The sequence below is a fragment of the Procambarus clarkii genome, chromosome 86, assembly GCF_040958095.1.
Source record: "Procambarus clarkii isolate CNS0578487 chromosome 86, FALCON_Pclarkii_2.0, whole genome shotgun sequence".
Lineage (NCBI taxonomy): Eukaryota > Metazoa > Arthropoda > Malacostraca > Decapoda > Cambaridae > Procambarus > Procambarus clarkii.
In genome coordinates, this window is record NC_091235.1 from 14,996,987 (window position 1) to 15,018,132 (window position 21,146).

Below are 21,146 nucleotides of genomic sequence, written 5' to 3' on the forward strand. Positions count from 1 at the left end.
GCCCTCATCAATCACCACTAATATAACCTCATTTCTTCTAACTCATTTTAACCTAACTCTTATTTTTTTTACGTATAATTCCACGCGGGAATTGCTGCTTATGGGTCAATTAAAGGGTGTGTTTTCTTTAATGGTGAGCGTGAAACATAGGTACTACTTTTCTCTAAGTTACCGCGCAAATACAACAGATGGGTCAGAGGAGGAATTCAAATATGCCCAAAGCAATTTCAAGTGTTTCTGTATACTCTAATGTACTCATACAATTATGCATATACAAAATATACATATATACTACGAGGAGAGTAGAAATAGCCTAAAGCTAATTCATCCTTTTGGGATGTTCTCCATTATCTTTTATTTATTTATTTATTTATTTGAATATTTATTTATTTATTTATATACAAGAAGGTACATTGGGTTTATGAGAGTACATAGCATTAATATTAGTTTTTACAATCTTGTAAAGCTACTAACATCCATAGTGTTTCCAGCACAAACATATAACCAAACCTATTTGAACGTCTACATATATACACACATAATAATAATAATAATAATTATAATAATTTTTATTTAGGTAAAGGTACATACATAAAGAGATTTTACAAAGTTTGTTGGCTTTATAGGTAGAGCTAGTACATACAATGCCTAAAGCCACTATTACGCAAAGCGTTTCGGGCGTTTCGGCGTTCCGGTATGTACATATACTACAATACAATACAATACAATACAATACAATACAATACAATTTTATTTAGGTAAGGTACATACATACAATAAATATTTACAAGGATTGTTTAACTTATAGGTATAGCTAGTACATACAATGCCTAAAGCCACTATTACGCAAAGCGTTTCGGGCATGATAAACTTAAATGACAAGCTTAATACTAATTGAGCATAATGAGTAGAATGAAAACAAGAAATGAAAACATAGATGAAAAAGCAGCACAAATACAATTATGTCGACAAACAGCGCTCTTTAAAGAAAAAAAACAGACATTGGTTGACAATAGAAGGGTAAGGTAGGTTACAGGGAATTTATTAGGTATAGCTTCACTTTTAACTTAAACTGGTTGAGAGAGGTACAGTCTTTAACATGGTTGGGAAGGTCATTCCACATTCTGGGCCCCTTGATTTGTAGAGCATTTCTAGTTTGATTAAGTCGTACTCTAGGAATATCAAAACTGTATTTATTTCTGGTGTGATGCTCATGGGTTCTGATACAACCTTCTATGAAGCTTTTGAGATCAGTATTGGCATTATAGTTTAGCGTTTTATATATGTATAATACACATGAGAGAATGTGCAGTGACTTAATGTCTAACATATTCAGAGATTTAAGTAGGGGTACCGAGTGATGTCTGGGGCCAGAATTGGATATTGTCCTAATAGCAGCTTTGTGTTGAGTAATTAGAGGACGTAAGTGATTTTGGGTAGTAGAGCCCCAAGCACAAATACCATAGTTGAGATATGGATAGATAAGGGAGTAATAGGGAGTCACCAGGGCAGGGCGTGGTACATAATATCTGATCTTAGAAAGAATGCCCACAGTTTTTGAAACTTTTTTTGATATGTTTAGAATGTGTCCCTGGAAATTAAGCTTGTGGTCAATGAGAATGCCAAGGAATTTGCCATCTAATTTGTTACAAATTTGGGTATTGTTTATTTTGAGATTTATTTGATTAGAGGATTTATTGCCAAACAGAATATAAAAGGTTTTGTCAATGTTAAGGGTGAGTTTGTTGGCAGTTAGCCACAGATGGACTTTATTTAGCTCAGTATTTACTGTGGCATTTAGAGCAAGGGGATCAGGACTGGAGTAAATGAAGGTTGTGTCGTCAGCAAATAGAATTGGTTTGAGGTGTTGGGAGGCATTTGGAAGGTCATTAATGTAGATGAGAAAGAGGAGAGGGCCAAGTATGCTGCCCTGGGGAACACCAATGTTGATGGGTAGGGTGGGAGAAATTGTATTATTCACAGAAACATATTGGAGCCTGTCAGTAAGGTAGGATTTGAGGTATTGTAGGGAGTGTCCTCTGACTCCATAATGATGTAATTTAAGAAGAAGGTTTTGGTGGTTGACAGTGTCAAAAGCTTTACGCAGGTCCACAAACAACCCAACAGAGAACTCATTTTTATCAAGAGCTGTATGAATCGAGTTAAGCATACTAATAAGTGCATCGTTAGTGCTTTTTTTGGGTCTGAAGCCATATTGGCAAGGGCTAAGTATATTGAGTTTGGCTAGATATGAGTAAAGCTGCTTATAGATTAGTTTTTCAAAAAATTTTGACAAGTTTGGCAGGATAGATATAGGTCTGTAGTTGTTAACATCTGTGAGATTACCACATTTGTGGACAGGCGTTACTCTCGCTTTTTTTAGAATATCTGGGAAGGTTTGGAGTTCAAGTGACTTGTTGAAGAGCAAAGCAATAGCAGGGGCTAAAGATCTGGAGGCTTTTTTGTAAATTAAAGTTGGTATCTCCTCAAGGGCACCAGACTTGGTTTTAAGGGAAAGGATTATCTCATTGACGTCAGTGGAATTAATAGGTTTTAGGTACAGAGACTGTGGATAGTTACCTGAAAGATAGTCATTAATGTCTGTACTGGAAGATGGAATATCATTTGCAAGGGATGAACCAATGGAAGAGAAGAACCTATTGAACTCAGTAGCAGAATCAGAGGCTGAAAGCTGACCATCGTTATTAGACAGGAGAGTCGGTTTGTTATTTAAAGACTTCTTTGATCCCAATATTTGAGAAATTGTTCTCCAAGTTTGTTTAATGTTGCTCTTTATTTGGGTAAATTTATCTTCGTAGTATTTAGTTTTGGCTCGTCTAATTATCTTAGACAGCAATAATGAGTAATTCTTCTACAGTACAGTAATTCTACTGTACATACCTAGATGTGTATATATATATATATATATATATATATATATATATATATATATATATATATATATATATATATATATATATATATATATATATATATATATATATGTTATATATAGGTTTACCCTCACGATGACTGCACATGAATGCATGTATGGGCATTGGTGGCTGATTAGACAGCACGCAGGATACGTAGTCCTGTAGTCCAGGATTCGATTCCCGGCACCGGCGGAAACAGATGGTCAGAGTTTCTTTCACCCTAATGTCCCCTGTTTACCCTAGCAGTAAATAGGGCTGCTTCCTGTGGGTGGGGGGAGGAATTAGGTAGTTAGTAACAGTTGATTGATTGACAGTTGAGAGGCGGGCTGAAAGAGCAGAGCTCAACCCCCTCAAGCTCCCGTGAATACATTGCATTATACATGTTTTTTTTAGTTTGCTAACTGTAGGTAGGAACTAAGTGATTGTAACCTATCCACCGCTGCCCACTGGATGGGGGGGGGGCGGTGTGTAGGACAAACATATCAATTGTGACACTAGCTCTCTACATATGTCAGTTGCTTAATTTAGAAACTGTACTTGTGGTCGATCTCGAACCCATTGTTGATGTGACGACTTATACTGAATTTTGTAACTAGCTCATCAAGATTGTAACTTGCTTAGCTAAATGAATTGTGGGGTTCAGTCCCTGAGCCCATTATGTGCCTCTGTAACCCTTTCCACTACCGCCCACAAAATGGGTATTGGGTGCATAATAAATGACCTAAACTAAAAAAAACTTTTGGTAGCAGTCTTTCTTGTAAACATATGTTGTTGAATATGACCGCAAGGGTAAGATTAATAATTCTAACACGAATCTTCTCAATATTTTTTATGTTTTTCTTCACTGTCGAGGGGAGTTGAAAAATTAACTCTCCAACGTTCATTTTCACACTATATTTATGGTCTGACGCCTATGGAAGCGTTTCGCAAGGCACTCCTTACATTTTCACAGACACATTTTCCATTTGTTGTCGTTTAAGATTCAGTTACTCGGCACAAAAGTTCCAAGTACCACGGGCTATAGTGAGCCCGTAGTGGACTTACCTGGCACAGGAGCGGGGCTGTAACACTCCGTAGCAGAGAGCGGGGGACTTTTCCATACTCTGCCAAGGCTTATATTCGCTTGGGGTGAAATGATACCGGACATGATTGAGATGAACAGGTGAATCAATGGCATAATGGGTATTAATAGGCCATTGCGTGTTATATGTTCTTGCTTCTACTGTTTCTGTGTTGGTTCAGGGTCTTGAAGTGGGTAGAAAGTAATTATGTGTTACTTGGCTGTTGATTGCTAGTTTGGACTTTTTGATGTGTAGGGCCTCGCTGATGTCGAGTCTCCTGGTGCCGTTGTATCTGTCGTTACAAATCTGTTTACATTTCAGGAAACGGTAACCAGCTACTGAGACAAAGGACATCCAGTTGATGTAATATACACGAACGTCAGTAAAGCTTTGGATAAGGTACCGCATGAAAGATTAACAAGGAAAGTACTGTACATGCAAATGGAATAAATGGTAGAATACTGGAATAGATAAAACAATGGTTAAAGCAAATAAATCAAAGGGTCGTGCTAAATGGGAATGACTCTGACTAGAGAAATGTGGTGAGTGGTGTACCACAGGGGTTCATTTTGGGGCCAACTATTTTTGTCATATACATCAATGACAAAGATGTTGCCAGCCACATCATCAAAATTGCAAATGACACTAAGAGATATAGTAAGTTGGGAAGTGAAAAATAACATTGAGGCCTTACAAAGAGATCTATATGAACTCCACAAATGGTCAGAAGACTCAAATATTTTTTATCATTAAAAATACAAGATTTTGCATGTGGGGCATAACAATCTACACCACAACTACCAAATCAATAACATTACATTACAGCAGACTGATGAAGAGAATGACCTTGGGGTCAAAATCCACCACTCACTGAAAGTTACACAACAGGTAGAAACAGCAGTAAAAAAAGTTAACCAAACACTTGGAATAATCAAGCGTACCTTTGACTTTAAGGAAAGAAGGCAGTAATTCAATTGTATCAATCTCTGGTGCGCTCCCCCCCCCCGTTTGGATCATTGTATCAAGCATGGAGACCTCATCTTCAGAAGGACATATCTGTCCTGGAGTAAGTGCAACACCGGGCAACAAAAATGATTCCAGAACTAAGTTATCTTTCGTACCGAACGGTCGAGTGCGACTGACTAACAGCACTACAAACCAGACATGACATGGCGGAGCTGATCGAAACTTTTAAAATACTGAACAATTTAGAGGATATTGATCCTGATATTTTTTTTCAAAAGGTCAGATGTAACACAAACAAGGAGCAACGGTTTCAAGCTCAACATTAAGCCACAGTGTAGGACTGAGAACAGGAGATGCTTTTTCACCCACAGGATTATAAACCCATAGAACCGCCTACTCGCTGAAGCCGTATATGCCAAAACTCTGTTGAACTTTAAAAATCCCGCTGGAATGAATCACGAGGACAAATGGGAGGACAAACCGCCGGCTTCCTGTTCTCGTCGAAGCCACTAGAGTGTTAGTGGCTCTCAGGTAAATTCAGGAAAATATCTGAAGGTGTATTCGGTTCGGCTATTTATTTGCAAATAAAATGTAGTAAGTCTCTCCCAAGTTTAGTGTGAGTTTGCTGGTCGACATCCATGAGTGGACTTTTTTTTATAACTCTTTTGTTTTCAATATTATCTAGAGTGTGTGGATTGGGGGATTAGGTTATTCACTCAATGTTGGGTGCCTTGTTATCGTCAACAATAGCTTGCTTGGTCTCACCTTTCAACGGGTTCTGCTGAGTCGTTCACCTTGGTTTTACCTTAATATAGGCACGAAACTACTTACCTTAATATAGGCACGAAACTACTTACCTTAATATAGGCACGAAATTACTTACCTTAATATAGGCACGAAATTACTTACCTTAATATAGGCACGAAACAACACAATAGGGTGCACAATAAACTACCGCTCATGGTCGTGAGGATGAGTATGGGGTGCACAATAAACTACCGCTCATGTTCTTGAGGATGAGTATGGGGTGCACAATAAACTACCGCTCAAATTCGTGAGGATGAGTATAGGGTGCACAATAAACTACCGCTCATGGTCGTGAGGATGAGAATGGGGTGCACAATAAACTAGTCGCTGTGGGAGACAACGGTCAAATCACCATGATATAGTTATAGAAACAAGGCAGCTGAATAACTACTTAACAAAGACGATGCTGAACTAGAGAACCAATATTGTTCACGCCTCACTACTTCAACGATGTATAATACTAATAATAATAATAATAATAATTATTATTATTGTTATTATTACAATTAAATAGAGCTAAGAGAGACGCAACCACCCACACACAAAGGGTAGAAAATACTAGCAATAGGATTTGTATGAGAACTATGACCTAGTTCTAATTAAGGTACCTAACTACTGTACATGTACTGTAGTGTACATGCACTGTACATGTAATGTACTGTAGTGTATATGTACTGTACCGTACTACTGTACATGACCAGCAGACAGCGTCAACCAAAAGAGATTCAAATGTAGGTATGATAGAACCCAATAGTCTCAGGAATCTGTACACCGGTTGACTGACAGTTGAGGGGCGGGATCAAAAGAGTCCAAAGTTCAACCCCAGCAAGCACAACTAGGTGAGTACCAAACTGCGTGACATTGTAATTGCCAGAATTAGGCTGGAATATCGTTACTTATGATAGACACCTGCAGGTAATGAATCTCTCAACATTGAGCACTTGTAGACTTTGTGAAAAAAACAGATATAGAAGATTGTTATACCGGAATCCATCCCAATACCAAACCTAAACCTGGTTTAGGCTCGTATTGTCTGTCAACACAGGTGGTGGCGGGAGGCCTCATCTCCATCCGATCCCAGGATCGTTGTCACCCCAAAATTAACAACTACTCTTCTCCAAATTGGTGGGCACGCAGGGCCTAGCCCCGCCGATGGTCCTAATAACGAGAACAGCGAGTGGTCGTGGGTAGGCAGGTGTATAGGAGTGCTGGCACCTCAGTAGAGGGCAAGAGCTGTTCACATAGCAAGTGTCATCAAGAAGGGACTAGAGAGGACTGCAGGAGGAACATCAATCTTCACGCCAACTGCACCTTACATTAACAACACGGGTAAGTGTCTGCTCTGTAGGGTAGCCGGGTAAGTGTCTGCTCTGTAGGGTAGCCGGGTAAGTGTCTGCTCTGTAGGGTAGCCGGGTAAGTGTCTGCTCTGTAGGGTAGCCGGGTAAGTGTCTGCTCTGTAGGGTAGCCGGGTAAGTGTCTGCTCTGTAGGGTAGCCGGGTAAGTGTCTGCTCTGTAGGGCAGCCGGGTGTCTGCTCTGTAGGGCAGCCAGGTGTCTGCTCTGTAGGGTAGCCGGGTAAATGTTTGCTCTGTAGGATAGCCGGGTAAATGTTTGCTCTGTAGGATAGCCGGGTAAATGTCTGCTCTGTAGGGTAGCCGGGTAAATGTCTACTCTATAGGGTAGCCGGGGTGCATCCATCTTATGATCATCATCGCCTCTAAATCGTCGACAAGAAGTGTGTGCCCACTATCATTAAAGGTTATGGTTCCCCATAACACCAGAAAATTGACAGTGTGGCTGTGTCTGTTTAAGAACTCTTGTATATCAGCATCTAAAACCAATAAATACCTAAGTTCATCTTTATAGTTTCCTACCTAGTGCTTGAAACTCGCACTGTTGTGTACCCAATTCCCCAATATATGTAACTTATGCCATAAAGCTTTACCATTGTAATCATTACTGTTATCTTATATCATTTTATACACATAGTTTGCTACATTATATCTTGCAATAATCCTCAAATTATGCTAAAATGTTCCTGTGGATAACCCCTTAAATTTACTCTTAACGTACCTACTTTTTTTCTTTGTCAAATTTCTTATACAATGTATTTTTTTATACTTTCTTACAATGTATTTTTATACTTTCTTACAATGTATTTATATATTTTCTTACAATGTACCTGTAAACGTTTTTTTAATTTTGCTAGAAATTACCTTCTTAAAATTATACAGTATGTTAGAATAAGGATCTGCCTGAAACGCTATGCGTGCTAGTGGCTTTACAAGAATGTAAAACTTCAAGTCTCTGAACTCTCATAAACCCAGTGTACCTTCTTATATATAAATAAATAAATAAATAAATAAATAAATATAAATAAAATAAAAAAACATAAAGGCTTATGAAGTAGGATTCATCCAAAATATATCATGGAACACCAACATTTAAATGCCGTCAGTGACAGTCACTTGTGGGACTGATGGTTCAACCTCAAAGCTGAGGGAACTTTTGGCTCTTGCTCTGCCTGACTGAAAGGAAATGTTATTAATTAATAATAATAATTAATTGTCTTGGGGGACAGGAAGCCAGAGTGTATTCATACATGTTAGGCTTATGTCTAGGGCCCCAAACGGTCGAATTACTGACCTCGCCCAGGATGCAACCCCAAAACAAGCTGACTAACTCCTGAGAACCTTTTTACTGCTAGGTGAACAGACACATTAGGTGATAGGAAACGTGCCCAACTATTTCTGTCCCGCCCGGGATATGAACTCGGAATTCTCGATTGTCAGTTGAGAATGGACCCGACTATACTACAGGGAACCTTTATTGTTTTTGCTCTGCTTAGTACTTATATTTCTGTAAGGAGTCCTTCAACTACTCAGATTTATGTGATGTGTTTTCCATATATTCCCAGAGGTTATAGGGAAGTGTGTAGATTTTTATGTCACTGTAATTGGTTTGTCCTTTGAGCATGGTTCCAACATAGGTTTGGCTGACGGGTGCCAGAATTTACCCGAGGGCCACTATTTCTTTAGTGGCCTTGAAATGGACAAGAAGCCGGAGGCTTGTCAAATGTCCCTCCCCCCATTTGTCCTGATGATTTTATTGAGCGGGATATTAATATTCAACAGTATTTTGGCTTTTTCAACAGTATTTGCAGCTTTGATGAGTAAGCGGTTCCATGGATTTTTTAACTCTGTGGACAAAAAAGCATCTCCTGTTATCTGTTCTACATTGTGGCTTGTTAAGCTTGAAACCCTTGCTCGTTGTTTGTGTTACACCTGGTCTTTTGAAGAAGTTGTCTAGATCAATATCATCCAAATTGTTCAGTATTTTAAAAGTTTCGATGAGATCAGCCCCCATTCATCTGGTTTGCAGTGTTGTCAGCCCTGTGACCCTTGCCCATTCCTGGTACAGTATGAGTGTCGACTCAGTTTTAAAAAAAAAATCAGGAATGATTTTTGTTGCCCGGGTTACATACCTGCAGCAAACCTGGAGAGGGATTCGGGAGTTCTTCTACTCTTCCATATTTATGGATTTTCAACAAACAATATATCAAAATCATATAAGCAAAATCAATAAATAAAAACCATATAGGCATCATTCTTGTGGTCAATCGGAAGAACACAGAGGGTAATCAGACACTCGGGACAAACACTGTGAATGCAGGATGTGTTCAGTATAGAGATTCAAATGCTCTGGAGAGAAATTCAGAAATATTGACGGAACAAAGGTAGATGTTTTCAAGAAACATTTAGATAAGTTCTTGGAAGAAGTGCCAGACCAACTGGGTTGTAGTGGATATATGGGCCTGCGGGCCACTTCAAGCAACAGCCTGTTGGACCATGTAATCATGAGACGAGCCTGGCCCCAGGCCGGTCTCATTGGGATAATGCATACAGGTTCATGAAATTTTTTATTTTTATTTTTATTTTATTTATATATACAAGAGTTCTTACATTCTTGTAAAACCACTAGCACACAGCATTTCGGGCATGTCCTTAATCTTAATTTTCCCCGGAATACAACCCACCAAATCGTTTAACAACCAGGTACCCATTCGCTGCTGGGTGAACAGAGGTTACAATTAAGGATTGGTCAATCCCAGTCGATCCTTCCCAGCCAGGATATGAACCCAGGCCAAAGCGGTCGCGAAGCGTCATGCAAGTGTTTTATCACTGTGCCACGGGGATTGCAAATCTTAATATAAAGAACATTATGGAACACCAAAGCAGGCCTTTTATTATGAGCTTGAGCTTGAAGGACCAAAGGGTTTGGCAAGCTGGGGAATGAAGAACTTGAAGACAAGGATGAAATCTCAGGAAACAGGAAGAGGATGGTGTTGAGAGGGCCAAATAGTTCAGTGGCCTATCCACTTTGGCTTCAGTAGTCGTTGGTAGTTGATGTTGTTGTAGTTTCATTCTTTATACGACAATCTTCAATAGGCTGTCTAGCAGCTTGGGAGGCTTTATGGCAAGTTGAGACCAAGGAGGAAGGGTTCAGTCTTGTTGGTAGTGCTGTCTCGAAGGGTATATGGTGATAGATGCCAGGTACTCACTTAGTTGTACTCGCCTAGTTGTGCTTGCAGGGGTTGAGCTCTGGCTCTTTGGGCCTGGCTCTCAACTGTAAATCAACTGATATTTTTTTGTTCACACACACACCCAGGAAGCACCCTGCAGCAGCTGTCTTAACTTCCAGGTACCTATTTACTGCTAGGTGAACAGGAGTATCAGCATGAAAGAAACTGCCCATTTGTTTCTTCCTCTGCCGGGGATCGAACCCGGACCTTTAGGACTACGAATCCCAAGCGCTGTCTACTCGGCTGTCAGGCATTTCATGGTGGTGGTTGTTGGTTGAATTGATCATCTTTGTCATCTGGTTGTGTCTTCTTTCTTGATTCTTCAGTCTTCTTTCTTCATTCTTCAGTCTTCTTTCTTCATGAAACTATCTTCTCAATCTTCTTTGTTTTCTTTGTTGTTGTTGTTGTTGTTGGCGTTCTTTGTATGCTTCTCGGTGCTGTATTGCTTTTTCTAATGTCATACAAGAAATCGTATACAGTATACTGAACAAGATGCTCTCAAGGGATATTATTGTAAAGTAAAAAAGTGTTTAATACTGTATACAATTATGTATTGCAGAGCAGAAAATTTATATATGAATTTTATTTATTTTACTGTATACATGTATACCTTGATACACAGTATGATGAGTTTGGTTATGTCTTGTCAGGCAATTGTCAAATTGTGTAGCTTGGTTAACTACAATTTTGTTATAAAATGTACTGTATATAGTAATGTATAAAGATTAACAATTGCCAAAGAAGGGGAGCTTGATTGTCACAATATATTTAATAACCTTTATATTTCAGATTGAAGTTGGAAAGAGATCATCTTGTTTGGCATCAGTGAGGGATCATCAGCAAAAAAAGTAGTACAAGTCACAGGCAAAATGAGTGAAATAGCTCGACTTGAGCGTGAAAAGCGCCGTGCAGAGAACAAGAACAACCTCCGTGAAGTTGCTAACCTCTCAAACCTTCTCGGTCAGGAGTTGCAAAAAGCTGGAGATTACGAGGGAGCTTTAGCTCAACACCGAGAGGAAGGAGCACTGTGTGAATCTTTAGGAGATACTATAGGAGTTGCAGTTTCCCACCGTCGAATGGGAGAAGTTTACTGTGAAATGGGACAGTGGAAAAAAGCTCTTCAGCACCAACATCTACATTTATCACTGGCTAAGGAAGTGAAGAGTATAGTTGAGAAGCAACGTGCTTATGCTACAATTGGCCGCACTCATCTGCAGAGAGCTGAGGAATGTGGAGCACGTGGACAAGAGGAAGAGCAGGCTACAGCTCTGTCTGAAGCTGAGAAAGCATTTCTGCAATCTCTTTCAACATGTGAGCATCTCAGAGGAGCTGTTGATGCTCAGGAGCACAGTCAGATGCGTTGTCGACTGTATTTAAATTTAGGGTTAGTGTTAGATTATCGAGGAAATACCAATAAAGCTCGTGATTTCATCGGTCAGGCTTTAGATCTTTGTACCAGTCACAGCCTTTATGAAGATGCCCAGAGATGTCATTCTGCACTGGGAGTTATCCTCCTCCGAGAAGGTATCTTAACAGAAGCACTACAAGAAGGTAAAAAATCTTTGGTTTTGTCAACAAAGCTTCATGATAAAGTTCTACAGTGTGAAGGCCATTCATTTCTAGCACAGGTTCATCTTGCTAACACGGACTATGAAGCAGCAAAACGTTGTTTGTATAAAGCTTACAAGCTGAAACATCCACACTTGGAAGATAGACAGCGTATTGAAAAGAATCTGAAAACTGTAGTTGGTCTCTGCTCAGCTGAAGATAATCTACTAACTTGTGGGGAAGCTGAGGGAGATGAAAAGATAAAGTTATATGAAAAATTAGGTGATGGATCGGCAAATCTTTGTCTCTATTCTCAGGCTCTGGAGTATTACCATAAAATGCTGAATCTAGCTCTGAAACTGGATAAAAATTCATCGTTCCTTGCTCCTGTGTATTTATCATTAGCACAAACTTATTCTGATAATAAACAATACAAGGAAGCCAAGTCTTACTACATGAAAGAATTTGACATAAAAGTTAGTGAAGATTACAGTGAGGCTTGTAAAACACTGATCAATGTAGCAGATACCTGTGAAGCATTAAAAGAAAAATATGAGACAGTTAGCCTAATATACCAACAAGCTAAGGAATTGGCAATGAAAGCTAAGAATCGTAAACTTGAAGCTTATGTTTTACATTTGCATTCTTCATTGGAGGGGATCCCTGAATCGGTGAAAAGGGAACTTGAAGAAGAGAAGAATAGGCTTATTGAAGAAAATGACCTTGATCCAGAGCTGGAGTTAAGTGAAGAAGAGAATGAAAGTGAAGATGAGATTGATCTGGACTTGATATACATTTCTGATAGTGACACCGAACAGGAGAATTTTGATAGACCTCGACAATTACGTCAGAAGAAATCATTTGCTGTCAAGAGAAATGAGAAAGGGGAGACTCCATTACACAAAGCTTGTATAGATGGTAACCTAAACATGGTAAAAAAACTTCTTCAGCAGGGTCACCCAGTGAACCCAAGAGATAATTGTGGCTGGCTTCCTATCCATGAAGCTGCAAATCATGGTTTCCATGATATTGTTCTGTCTTTGATAGAAGCTGGTGCCTGGATCAGTGATCGTGGGGGACAACAGTGTGATGGCATTACTCCTATCCATGATGCTGCATCCTGTGGAAATTTGGAAGTTGTAAGGTTATTGATGAACCGAGGAGCATCAGTTATATCCAAGACTGATGATGGTGATACGCCCCTTGAGAGCCTGGTCAAGTATCGTATGAGGACAAACCTATCACAGTGTGAAAAAGATGAATGTTTTATTTTAGAGAACGAGTTAAAGGAAAGAATGGAATTAGCTGGGCATAAAATACCAGAAATAACTCATGACAATTCCACTATAGATGAGAATGAAAAAAAAGAATCTCGTAGGTTGCAGAGAAACCAGAGTGATGGAGTGACATCTTCATATTCAAGGAGGAAAGCAAATGGTATTAAAAGTGAGTTGTACTCAAAAAACAGATCACCAGGAGATACAACTGAATCTTATTCACGGCGAAGTTCAGCCAAAGACGTTGTGAAATCTTCCTCAGATGAGAAAAGGCTAAGCTCTAGAGGTATTAGTGATCTTGAGGGGGATAGTGAAGATGATTTAACCAATGTATTATGTAATTTGGCAGAGGCAACAGGACCAATAGAATCTTTATCCGACAAGGATAATGTTGGCATTGATAAGGAGGATTTTTTTAACCCTTTGTTAGAAGATCTGCATGACGAACAGAAATCTGCTACTGGTACATATGCGAGTGCAATAAGCAGTGTGGGTAGTGCTGCACATAGAGCAGACTTCCAGAGAAGTTCCAGTGCACTGATGCTCAGGAAAGATAAAAAAGTTGCTCTTGTTGCAGAAGAGGAGGATGTTGGAGATAATTGGCTTGATGATGATTTAGGTATCTTCACTAAAAAAAGGAAAAGGATGGAAAAATTGGAGTTTGAATATAAGGAACCAAGGAATAGTAGAAATAGTTTGTCCAAAAATATTTCAAGGATACAAAATCATTCTCGTTCGAAAAAGATACGGCAGATGACGTTAACGTCACTTGTCGAAAGATATCCAAGTAATATTCCTGAGAGAACTGGTATTTCAGATAAACATGAGAATGAAACTGTGGTTGGGATACCTGAAAATCATGTAAATACAGCATCAGAGACAAATATTGCTGCAGATCTGCCATCCAGAAGTAACAGTGGGAGTCCTAATAACAATATTATTGGGACACAATCTGTGGGTGGCAGTGCACTTCGCTTAAGAGTTCGGGTGCAGAATCGAGTGTTACTGGTGCCTGTGGCAGGTGGTGGTTTGGGCCGCACTGTAGGATGGCTGGCAGAGGAGGTTACTCGCAGATACTACCAACTAGCAGGGTTGCGTCCCCATCTCACTCTAACTACACAAGATGGAGCTGTTCTTGATGCTAATGATCCAATAACTCTTGTCCTTCCCACAGAACAGATTGAACTGCAAGCACAAATTAAGGGATGGGATCTTCCACCATTATCAGACCGCTATACTCAGGCTTGCCAAGCTCTTGGATGTACACCTATATCATCTCTGAACTCGATTCTTCATCGTACAGAAGCTTCAACCACTCTAGATCTAAGTCGTGCTGGACGGTTGACAGTAGTACAGCTGCAACCTGTTCTAAGGGCTGTTCAGTGTCAGCAAAATTTGCACTGCCTCAACATTGCAAATTGCCGTCTTGGAGACGATGGTTTCCATCATTTAATGGAGGCTTTACCCTCATTGCCAGCCTTAGAAATTTTAGATCTTAGATCCACAGCTTTAACAACATCTAGTCTTTTTGAACTTACTGAAGCAATCACTGCAAATAAGATTTTAAAAACACTCAGTTCTCTTGACCTCAGTTACAACACCTTTCCTGGAGTTAAAGTGTCACATATAAAAACTCTATTTAATCTACCTTCACTTAGTGTTTTATCATTAAAGCATTGTTGTCTGTCACTGACTGGAGAGCAGCAGCTGCCTGTAGTCACTTCCTCTCTCAAATCTTTAGCTTTAGATTATAATACCATTTGCAGTGTTGCCTTAGCTTCTCTGTTATCCTGTTTGCCTCAGATCTCGGTTATAACTCTGAGTGGATTAAACTGCAAGAAAGACAAACCTTCAGAAGCAAGTACTCGTCTAGGCGTGGCTCTATCTGGGGTCTTGGGTGCTGGGGAGGAGTGTCGGGTACAACACCTTGATTTGAGTTCGTGCAACCTAGTAGATGCTGACCTGGAGGACATATCGGCTTATTTGTACCGGTGTCCTCTCTTAACCTCCATTAACTTGGCCCATAATCCACATCTTACGTCCTCATCTATCAGTGCCCTTCTCAATGAACTCACTACAAATATTATCCTTCCTCTCTCAACCCTGAATCTTCATGGAAACAAATCTCTCTCCTCTGATCTGACAGGCAAGCTAGCTTCTGCTCTACAACACAAAGCTGCCACAACGCATCCCATAACAAATCTTTCCTTATCAGTTGACGACACAGGTACTGTGATACAAGACCTCTGGAAATCTCAGTACCAACATAATGCATCCATTAGAAGAATTGGGGAGGAAATGTTTCTTTCATGTAGTGGTAAATAATTTTTTAATATTGTAAACTCACCAGGTATATAAGAACTTGAAAATGTGATCACAAGGCTGAAAAATACTGGAGTTTGACATTGTAGAAGAAAATTTGCACTATACTGCATTCTTTTTTAAATATCCATTTTATACAGATTATTAGTTTAATTTTGCATAATACATGCTAATAATGATATATATTTGTTTTTGTTATCCTGTCATAAGATAGAGCTAATATATTTTGAATACCTAATGTTTTATATGTTAGTGTTTATATGTCACCGAGTAACAATTGTTTTTTTCCAATGGTTAGTATCTTGTAGCATATTGTAATTGCACATTATCTTGTCTCCAGGTTTAACATCTATTTACTAATCAGTGTTTAAAACATAAGGACATACTTGAATTTACCCGAGGGCCACTAATACTAGTGGCCTCGACGAGGACAGGAAGTCGGCAGCTTGTCGAAGGTCTCGACATTTGCCCTGATGATCTTTTCCAGCTGTAGTTTAAAACCCAACAAAGTTTTGGCATTAACGGTTTCGGCGGGTATGCGGTTCTATGGGGTTAATAACCCTGTGGGTGAAAAAGCATCCCCTGTTCTCTTTAGATGTATAGCTATTGATAATATATGCTCTGCCTCTATCTGTTGTTGGCTCTGGAGATCAGTCTCCCTGTGGCACTGTTTGACCAGGTTGTAAGAGGTAGCTGCATGCAATCTGACACTAGTCACAGCCCAGTTGGTCAAATATCCTTTGTAGATGTTTTATCAACTTTTCTCTTGAACACTGTGAGAAGTAAATGGTAAATTATGAAGTTTTATAAAAAGTATAATTGAGAGCTTGGTGAGAGAAGTAAGTTTAAGAATGTGTTATATGAGAGCAGTAAGAGGAATGTTTGTGATCTCACGGTGTTGGTGTGAGTAAAGCAAGATAAAGTGGTCAAAATAACTGTAGACAGTCATCCCAGTTTATGTATGGCCAGACAGTACAACCTAAGCTGGTATGGGTAGAGAATCCAACTATCAAAATGAGTTGAGGAGTGTGTTGATAGCTGGTGTCATGGGTCAACATCCCTCTCCAATAAAAATGAATAGAAAGCAAGATATAATGAAATTAAAAGTACTTACAGAAATTGTCAAAACAAAAATGGTGTTCAACATAAAAATACATCTGTAAAAACACACAGGAAGGAGGGAAAGGGCTTTACAAGCTAAAAACTTAATCCTACAATAATAAAAAAATTGCAGAAGCTACCCCGGTTAGGACAACTAAAACTAGATGGTAAATTAAACATTACAATGATCATGCTCAATAAAAACCACAAGTAGTCCATGTTGGAATAAACTTTATTTCAAATTATACCATAACAAAATAAGGGTGTGAATATTCTCAAGATCTCTGGAGGCCAGGTGGGAATCAATAATCTAGTGGATGCTGCCCCTCTGGATTTCTACCCTGAGCTGAAACATGTTGAGAACACGTCTCGAGAGAACACGAGCTGAGAACAACCAAGGTAGATTTTCATGTTTTGTCACACATTAGCTATCTTTCATTCTCCAGGAATGAAAAAGTCACACGGGTTATCTGAGTGACCAACAGCATGGCAAGGATTATGGGGAATGTTGAAATTCAGGCTCCCTTTGCTTGGCACTGGACTGTGGCAAAGCTTCTCATGCTGTCACTGACTTCACTGTCATGTATGCCATTGGTAGAGCTTCTTTAGTGATCTTGCTGCCTGGAGTAGAGCTGTAGTGATCTTGCTGCCTGGGGTAGAGCTGTAGTGATCTTGCTGCCTGGGGTAGAGCTGTAGTGATCTTGCTGCCTGGGGTAGAGCTGTAGTGATCTTGCTGCCTAGAGAACATCTTCTATATGCCTGGAGAACAACTTCTATATGCCTGGAGAACAACTTCTATAGTAATCTTGTAGCAAGTAACACAGTATCTATGGTAATCTTGCTGCCAGGTTATAATGATAGAAGAGAACATTGTTTGTGTCTGCAGACTTAACACTTGTTTTGTGTTCCTTAAGTCTGTCGTTCAGTGTACGGCCAGTTTCACCAAAGTATTGGAGAGGACAAGACGAACAGGAAACAGAGTAGACACCAGCAGTATTGGAAGAAGGAGGAGCAGTGTGAATCAGATTGCTACTAAGTGTGTTAGTTTGTCGAAAGCTGAGTTTTACATCAAGAGGGCGAAGGGTATTAATGAGCTTTTTGAGTTCAGATATAAAGGGAAGGCACAACACAGTGTTACCAGAGGATGTATATTTAATAATGACATTAATATGCAAAAGCGTCTAGTGATTTAAATTTTGCCCCGAGGGACGAGTTTATTGGGCAGCGCCACTCATCCTGTGAGTGGACTCTTCCCCATAGCAGCATGTACAACACTCCCTAATAGGAAGAAAACCCGCTGGGTTGTTCTGCCTATCCGTCTCAGTGATGTCGCCAACATTTTATTTATTAACAAGGTTAGGTATATTGAGCAATGTACCGTAATGTACATAAAAGATTACACAGTGTAGATAAAACACTAGCTATAACTTCATCTAATATCCCTATCTCACAGGATGGTCAGTCATACATGGAATCAGGAGAGAACATAAAATGTAAGGCTGTTTTACTAGCCTCTACTAGCACACAATGAGTACAGCACAAGAATATCCTCCAATATTCCTGAGTGTATGAAGTAATTACAGAGCTCAAAGTCAACCCGTTCTCACAAATTTAATAAGTCAATATTGACTTATTAAATATGTGCATAGGTGACATACTTAACATAATAGTTTCCCTTGAAAAGCTTCATAGAAAACACCGACCTTACCTAACCTACTTAGTATGTTAAGATAAACATCTTATTGCTTCGTAATTACAGTCATTACCTAACCTATACCTATAATAGGTTAAGTAACAATTGTAATTACGAAGCTATAAGATGCTTATTTTAACATACTAAGTAGGTTAGGTAAGGTCGGTGTTTTCTATGAAGCTTTTCAAGGGAAACTATTATGTTTAGTATGTCACCTATGCACGCAACTAATAAGTCAATATTGACTTATTAAATTTGAACCCGTTCTCACAAATTTAATAAGTCAATATTGACTTATTAAATATGTGCATAGGTGACATACTTAACATAATAGTTTCCCTTGAAAAGCTTCATAGAAAACACCGACCTTACCTAACCTACTTAGTATGTTAAGATAAGCATCTTATTGCTTCGTAATTACAATTATTACCTAACCTATTATCTCAAAGTACCTCATACCATTTGGTCTGAAGTCACTTATAACAGGGCAGTTACAGCTATACAGTAGTTTTGGAGAGTATGTCCCAACTCTTGTTCACATAGTTTACATTTGGAATGTTCACCATTGGGAGATTCATTACCTGTAGCCACCTGCCATAGATATTGATGTACCAGCCTAATTTTGGCAATTATAATGTCACACTGTTTAGTATTTACCTAGTTGTGTTTACGGGGGTTGAGCTTTGGCTCTTTCGGTCCGGCTCTCAACTGTCACTCAATCACCGGTTTTTCACACATACACACTTGGGCGTTGGTAGCTGATTGGACAGCGCGCGGGACTCGTAATCCTGTGGCCCGGGTTCGATTCCGGGCACAGGCGAGAAACAATGGGCAGAGTTTCTTTCACTCTAATGCCTCTGTTACCTAGCAGTAAATAGGTACCTGGGAGTTAGTCAGCTGATACAGGCTGCTTCCTGGTGTGTGTGTCTAGGAAAAAAAACATTAGTAGATAGTAACAGTTGATTGACAGTTAAGAGGCGGGCCGAAAGAGCAGAGCTCAACCCCCGCAAGCACAACCAGGTGAATACACACGCACGCGCGCGAACAGATGCAGCAGGGTGAAAGAAACTGTCCATTTGTTTCCGCCATCGGCAGGGATCGATCCCCGGTCCACAGGACTACGTATCCCGTGTGCTGTCCTCTCAGCCACCAGGCGCCCTTAGATAGAGGATGTTTTGTGCTGACCGTACATATAGGTTTTGGTTCTTGTTTAAATTAAATTACATTTTTTATTCAGGAAAAGTACATACATAGATGAAGAGTTACAAACATAATGTTGGAATTATAGATAGAGCTAGTACATACAATACCTAAAGCCACTAATACGCATAGCGTTTTGGGCAAACACCCGAAACGTTCCAGTTTTGTTTGTGTCAACATGCTGGACAACACGTACTGAGCGTGTCGGTAGGCTTGTACCGAGGTCCTGAGGTGGAACTACTGACTTTTATATATATTATAAATCAGTTATGTATAAAGTGCAAATACCACCGAGAACTTGGGTCTCTTCAGGTGAATTATGAATCGTACGTCCGCCCATATAACGTGGGCGGTACTGAGTAAGTGGGTGCGGGATATCCAATAATTAATTCTGCAACAAAAATATTCACTTTCTGCACAGAATCGGAATGAAATAACAAATCATTGAAAATAAAACAGTACAAAATTCAACAACAAAGATCATTTGTGGAACAAAAGAATGTATAATTAATTGAAGACTAAATATCCGGGCGGGAATTCCCGGTGGAGCGGACGCCGCGGGCGGCCCTGGGGGACCCCGCCAGTGTCACTACAGACTCCGTCGTGTCCGGTCACGCGCCACCTCACTCTATAAAAGTTATCTGTTTATTTTTCATATTTGAATAAGTGCCATACGGTTTTAGGATTGCCAAAGCCAGTAAGTCATTTTTGTGTTGTATATAAGTTGTAACATTAAGCTTGTACTCACCTAGTTGTGCTTGCTATGAGCTCTGGCTCTTTGGTCCCGCCTCTCAACTATCAATCAATTTGTATACAGATTCTTGAGCCTATTGGGCTCTATCAAATATATATTTGAAACTGTGTATCCTCTTATGTTCCTGTGTATCCTCTTATGTTCCTGTGTATCCTCTTATGTTCCTGTGTATCCTCTTATGTTCCTGTGAATCCTCTCGTGTTCCTGTGTATCCTCTTGTGTTCCTGTGTATCCTCTTATGTTCCTGTGTATCCTCTTATGTTCCTGTGTATCCTCTTATGTTCCTGTGTATCCTCTTATGTTCCTGTGTATCCTCTCGTGTTCCTGTGTATCCTCTTATGTTCCTGTGTATCCTCTTATGTTCCTGTGTATCCTCTTATGTTCCTGTGCATCCTCTTGTGTTCCTGTGTATCCTCTTATGTTCCTGTGTATCCTCTTATGTTCCTGTGTATCCTCTCGTGTTCCTGTGTATCCTCTTGTGTTCCTGTGTATCCTCTTATGTTCCTGTGTATCCTCTTATGTTCCTGTGTATCCTCTCGTGTTCCTGTGTATCCTCTTGTGTTCCTGTGTATCCTCTTATGTTCCTGTGTATCTCTTATGTTCCTGTGCATCCTCTTGTGTTCCTGTGTATCCTCTTGTGTTCCTGTGTATCCTCTTATGTTCCTGTGTATCCTCTTATGTTCCTGTGTATCCTCTTATGTTCCTGTGTATCCTCTTATGTTCCTGTGTATCCTCTCGTGTTCCTGTGTATCCTCTTGTGTTCCTGTGTATCATGTTCCTGTGTATCCTCTTATGTTTCTGTGTATCCTCTTATGTTCCTGTGTATCCTCTTATGTTCATGTGTATCCTCTCGTGTTCCTGTGTACCCTCTCGTGTTCCTGTGTATCCTCTCGTGTTCCTG

The 21,146-nt window shown here is 39.7% G+C and overlaps 2 protein-coding genes across 3 annotated transcripts in view; both read left to right on the forward strand.

Annotated features, from left to right (window-relative positions):
• The first annotated feature begins 6,798 nt into the window (after positions 1-6,798).
• On the forward strand, positions 6,799-15,678 carry LOC123768403 (tonsoku-like protein). Its single transcript, XM_045758893.2, has 2 exons — positions 6,799-7,099; positions 11,140-15,678. Exon 2 carries the CDS (start codon positions 11,220-11,222, stop codon positions 15,498-15,500), a length of 4,281 nt encoding a protein of 1,426 aa, XP_045614849.2. The 5' UTR covers positions 6,799-7,099; positions 11,140-11,219; the 3' UTR covers positions 15,501-15,678.
• Positions 15,679-20,073: 4,395 nt separating this feature from the next.
• Positions 20,074-21,146, forward strand: part of LOC123768314 (transient receptor potential channel pyrexia) — a 34,695-nt gene continuing 33,622 nt past the window's right edge. The window contains exon 1 of one of the 2 annotated variants that reach the window (XM_045758780.2): positions 20,074-20,188. The gene's annotated coding sequence lies outside the window, so the exon portion shown is untranslated. The remainder of the gene's footprint in view (positions 20,189-21,146) is intronic. The other variant, XM_069317136.1, reaches the window with a different exon arrangement.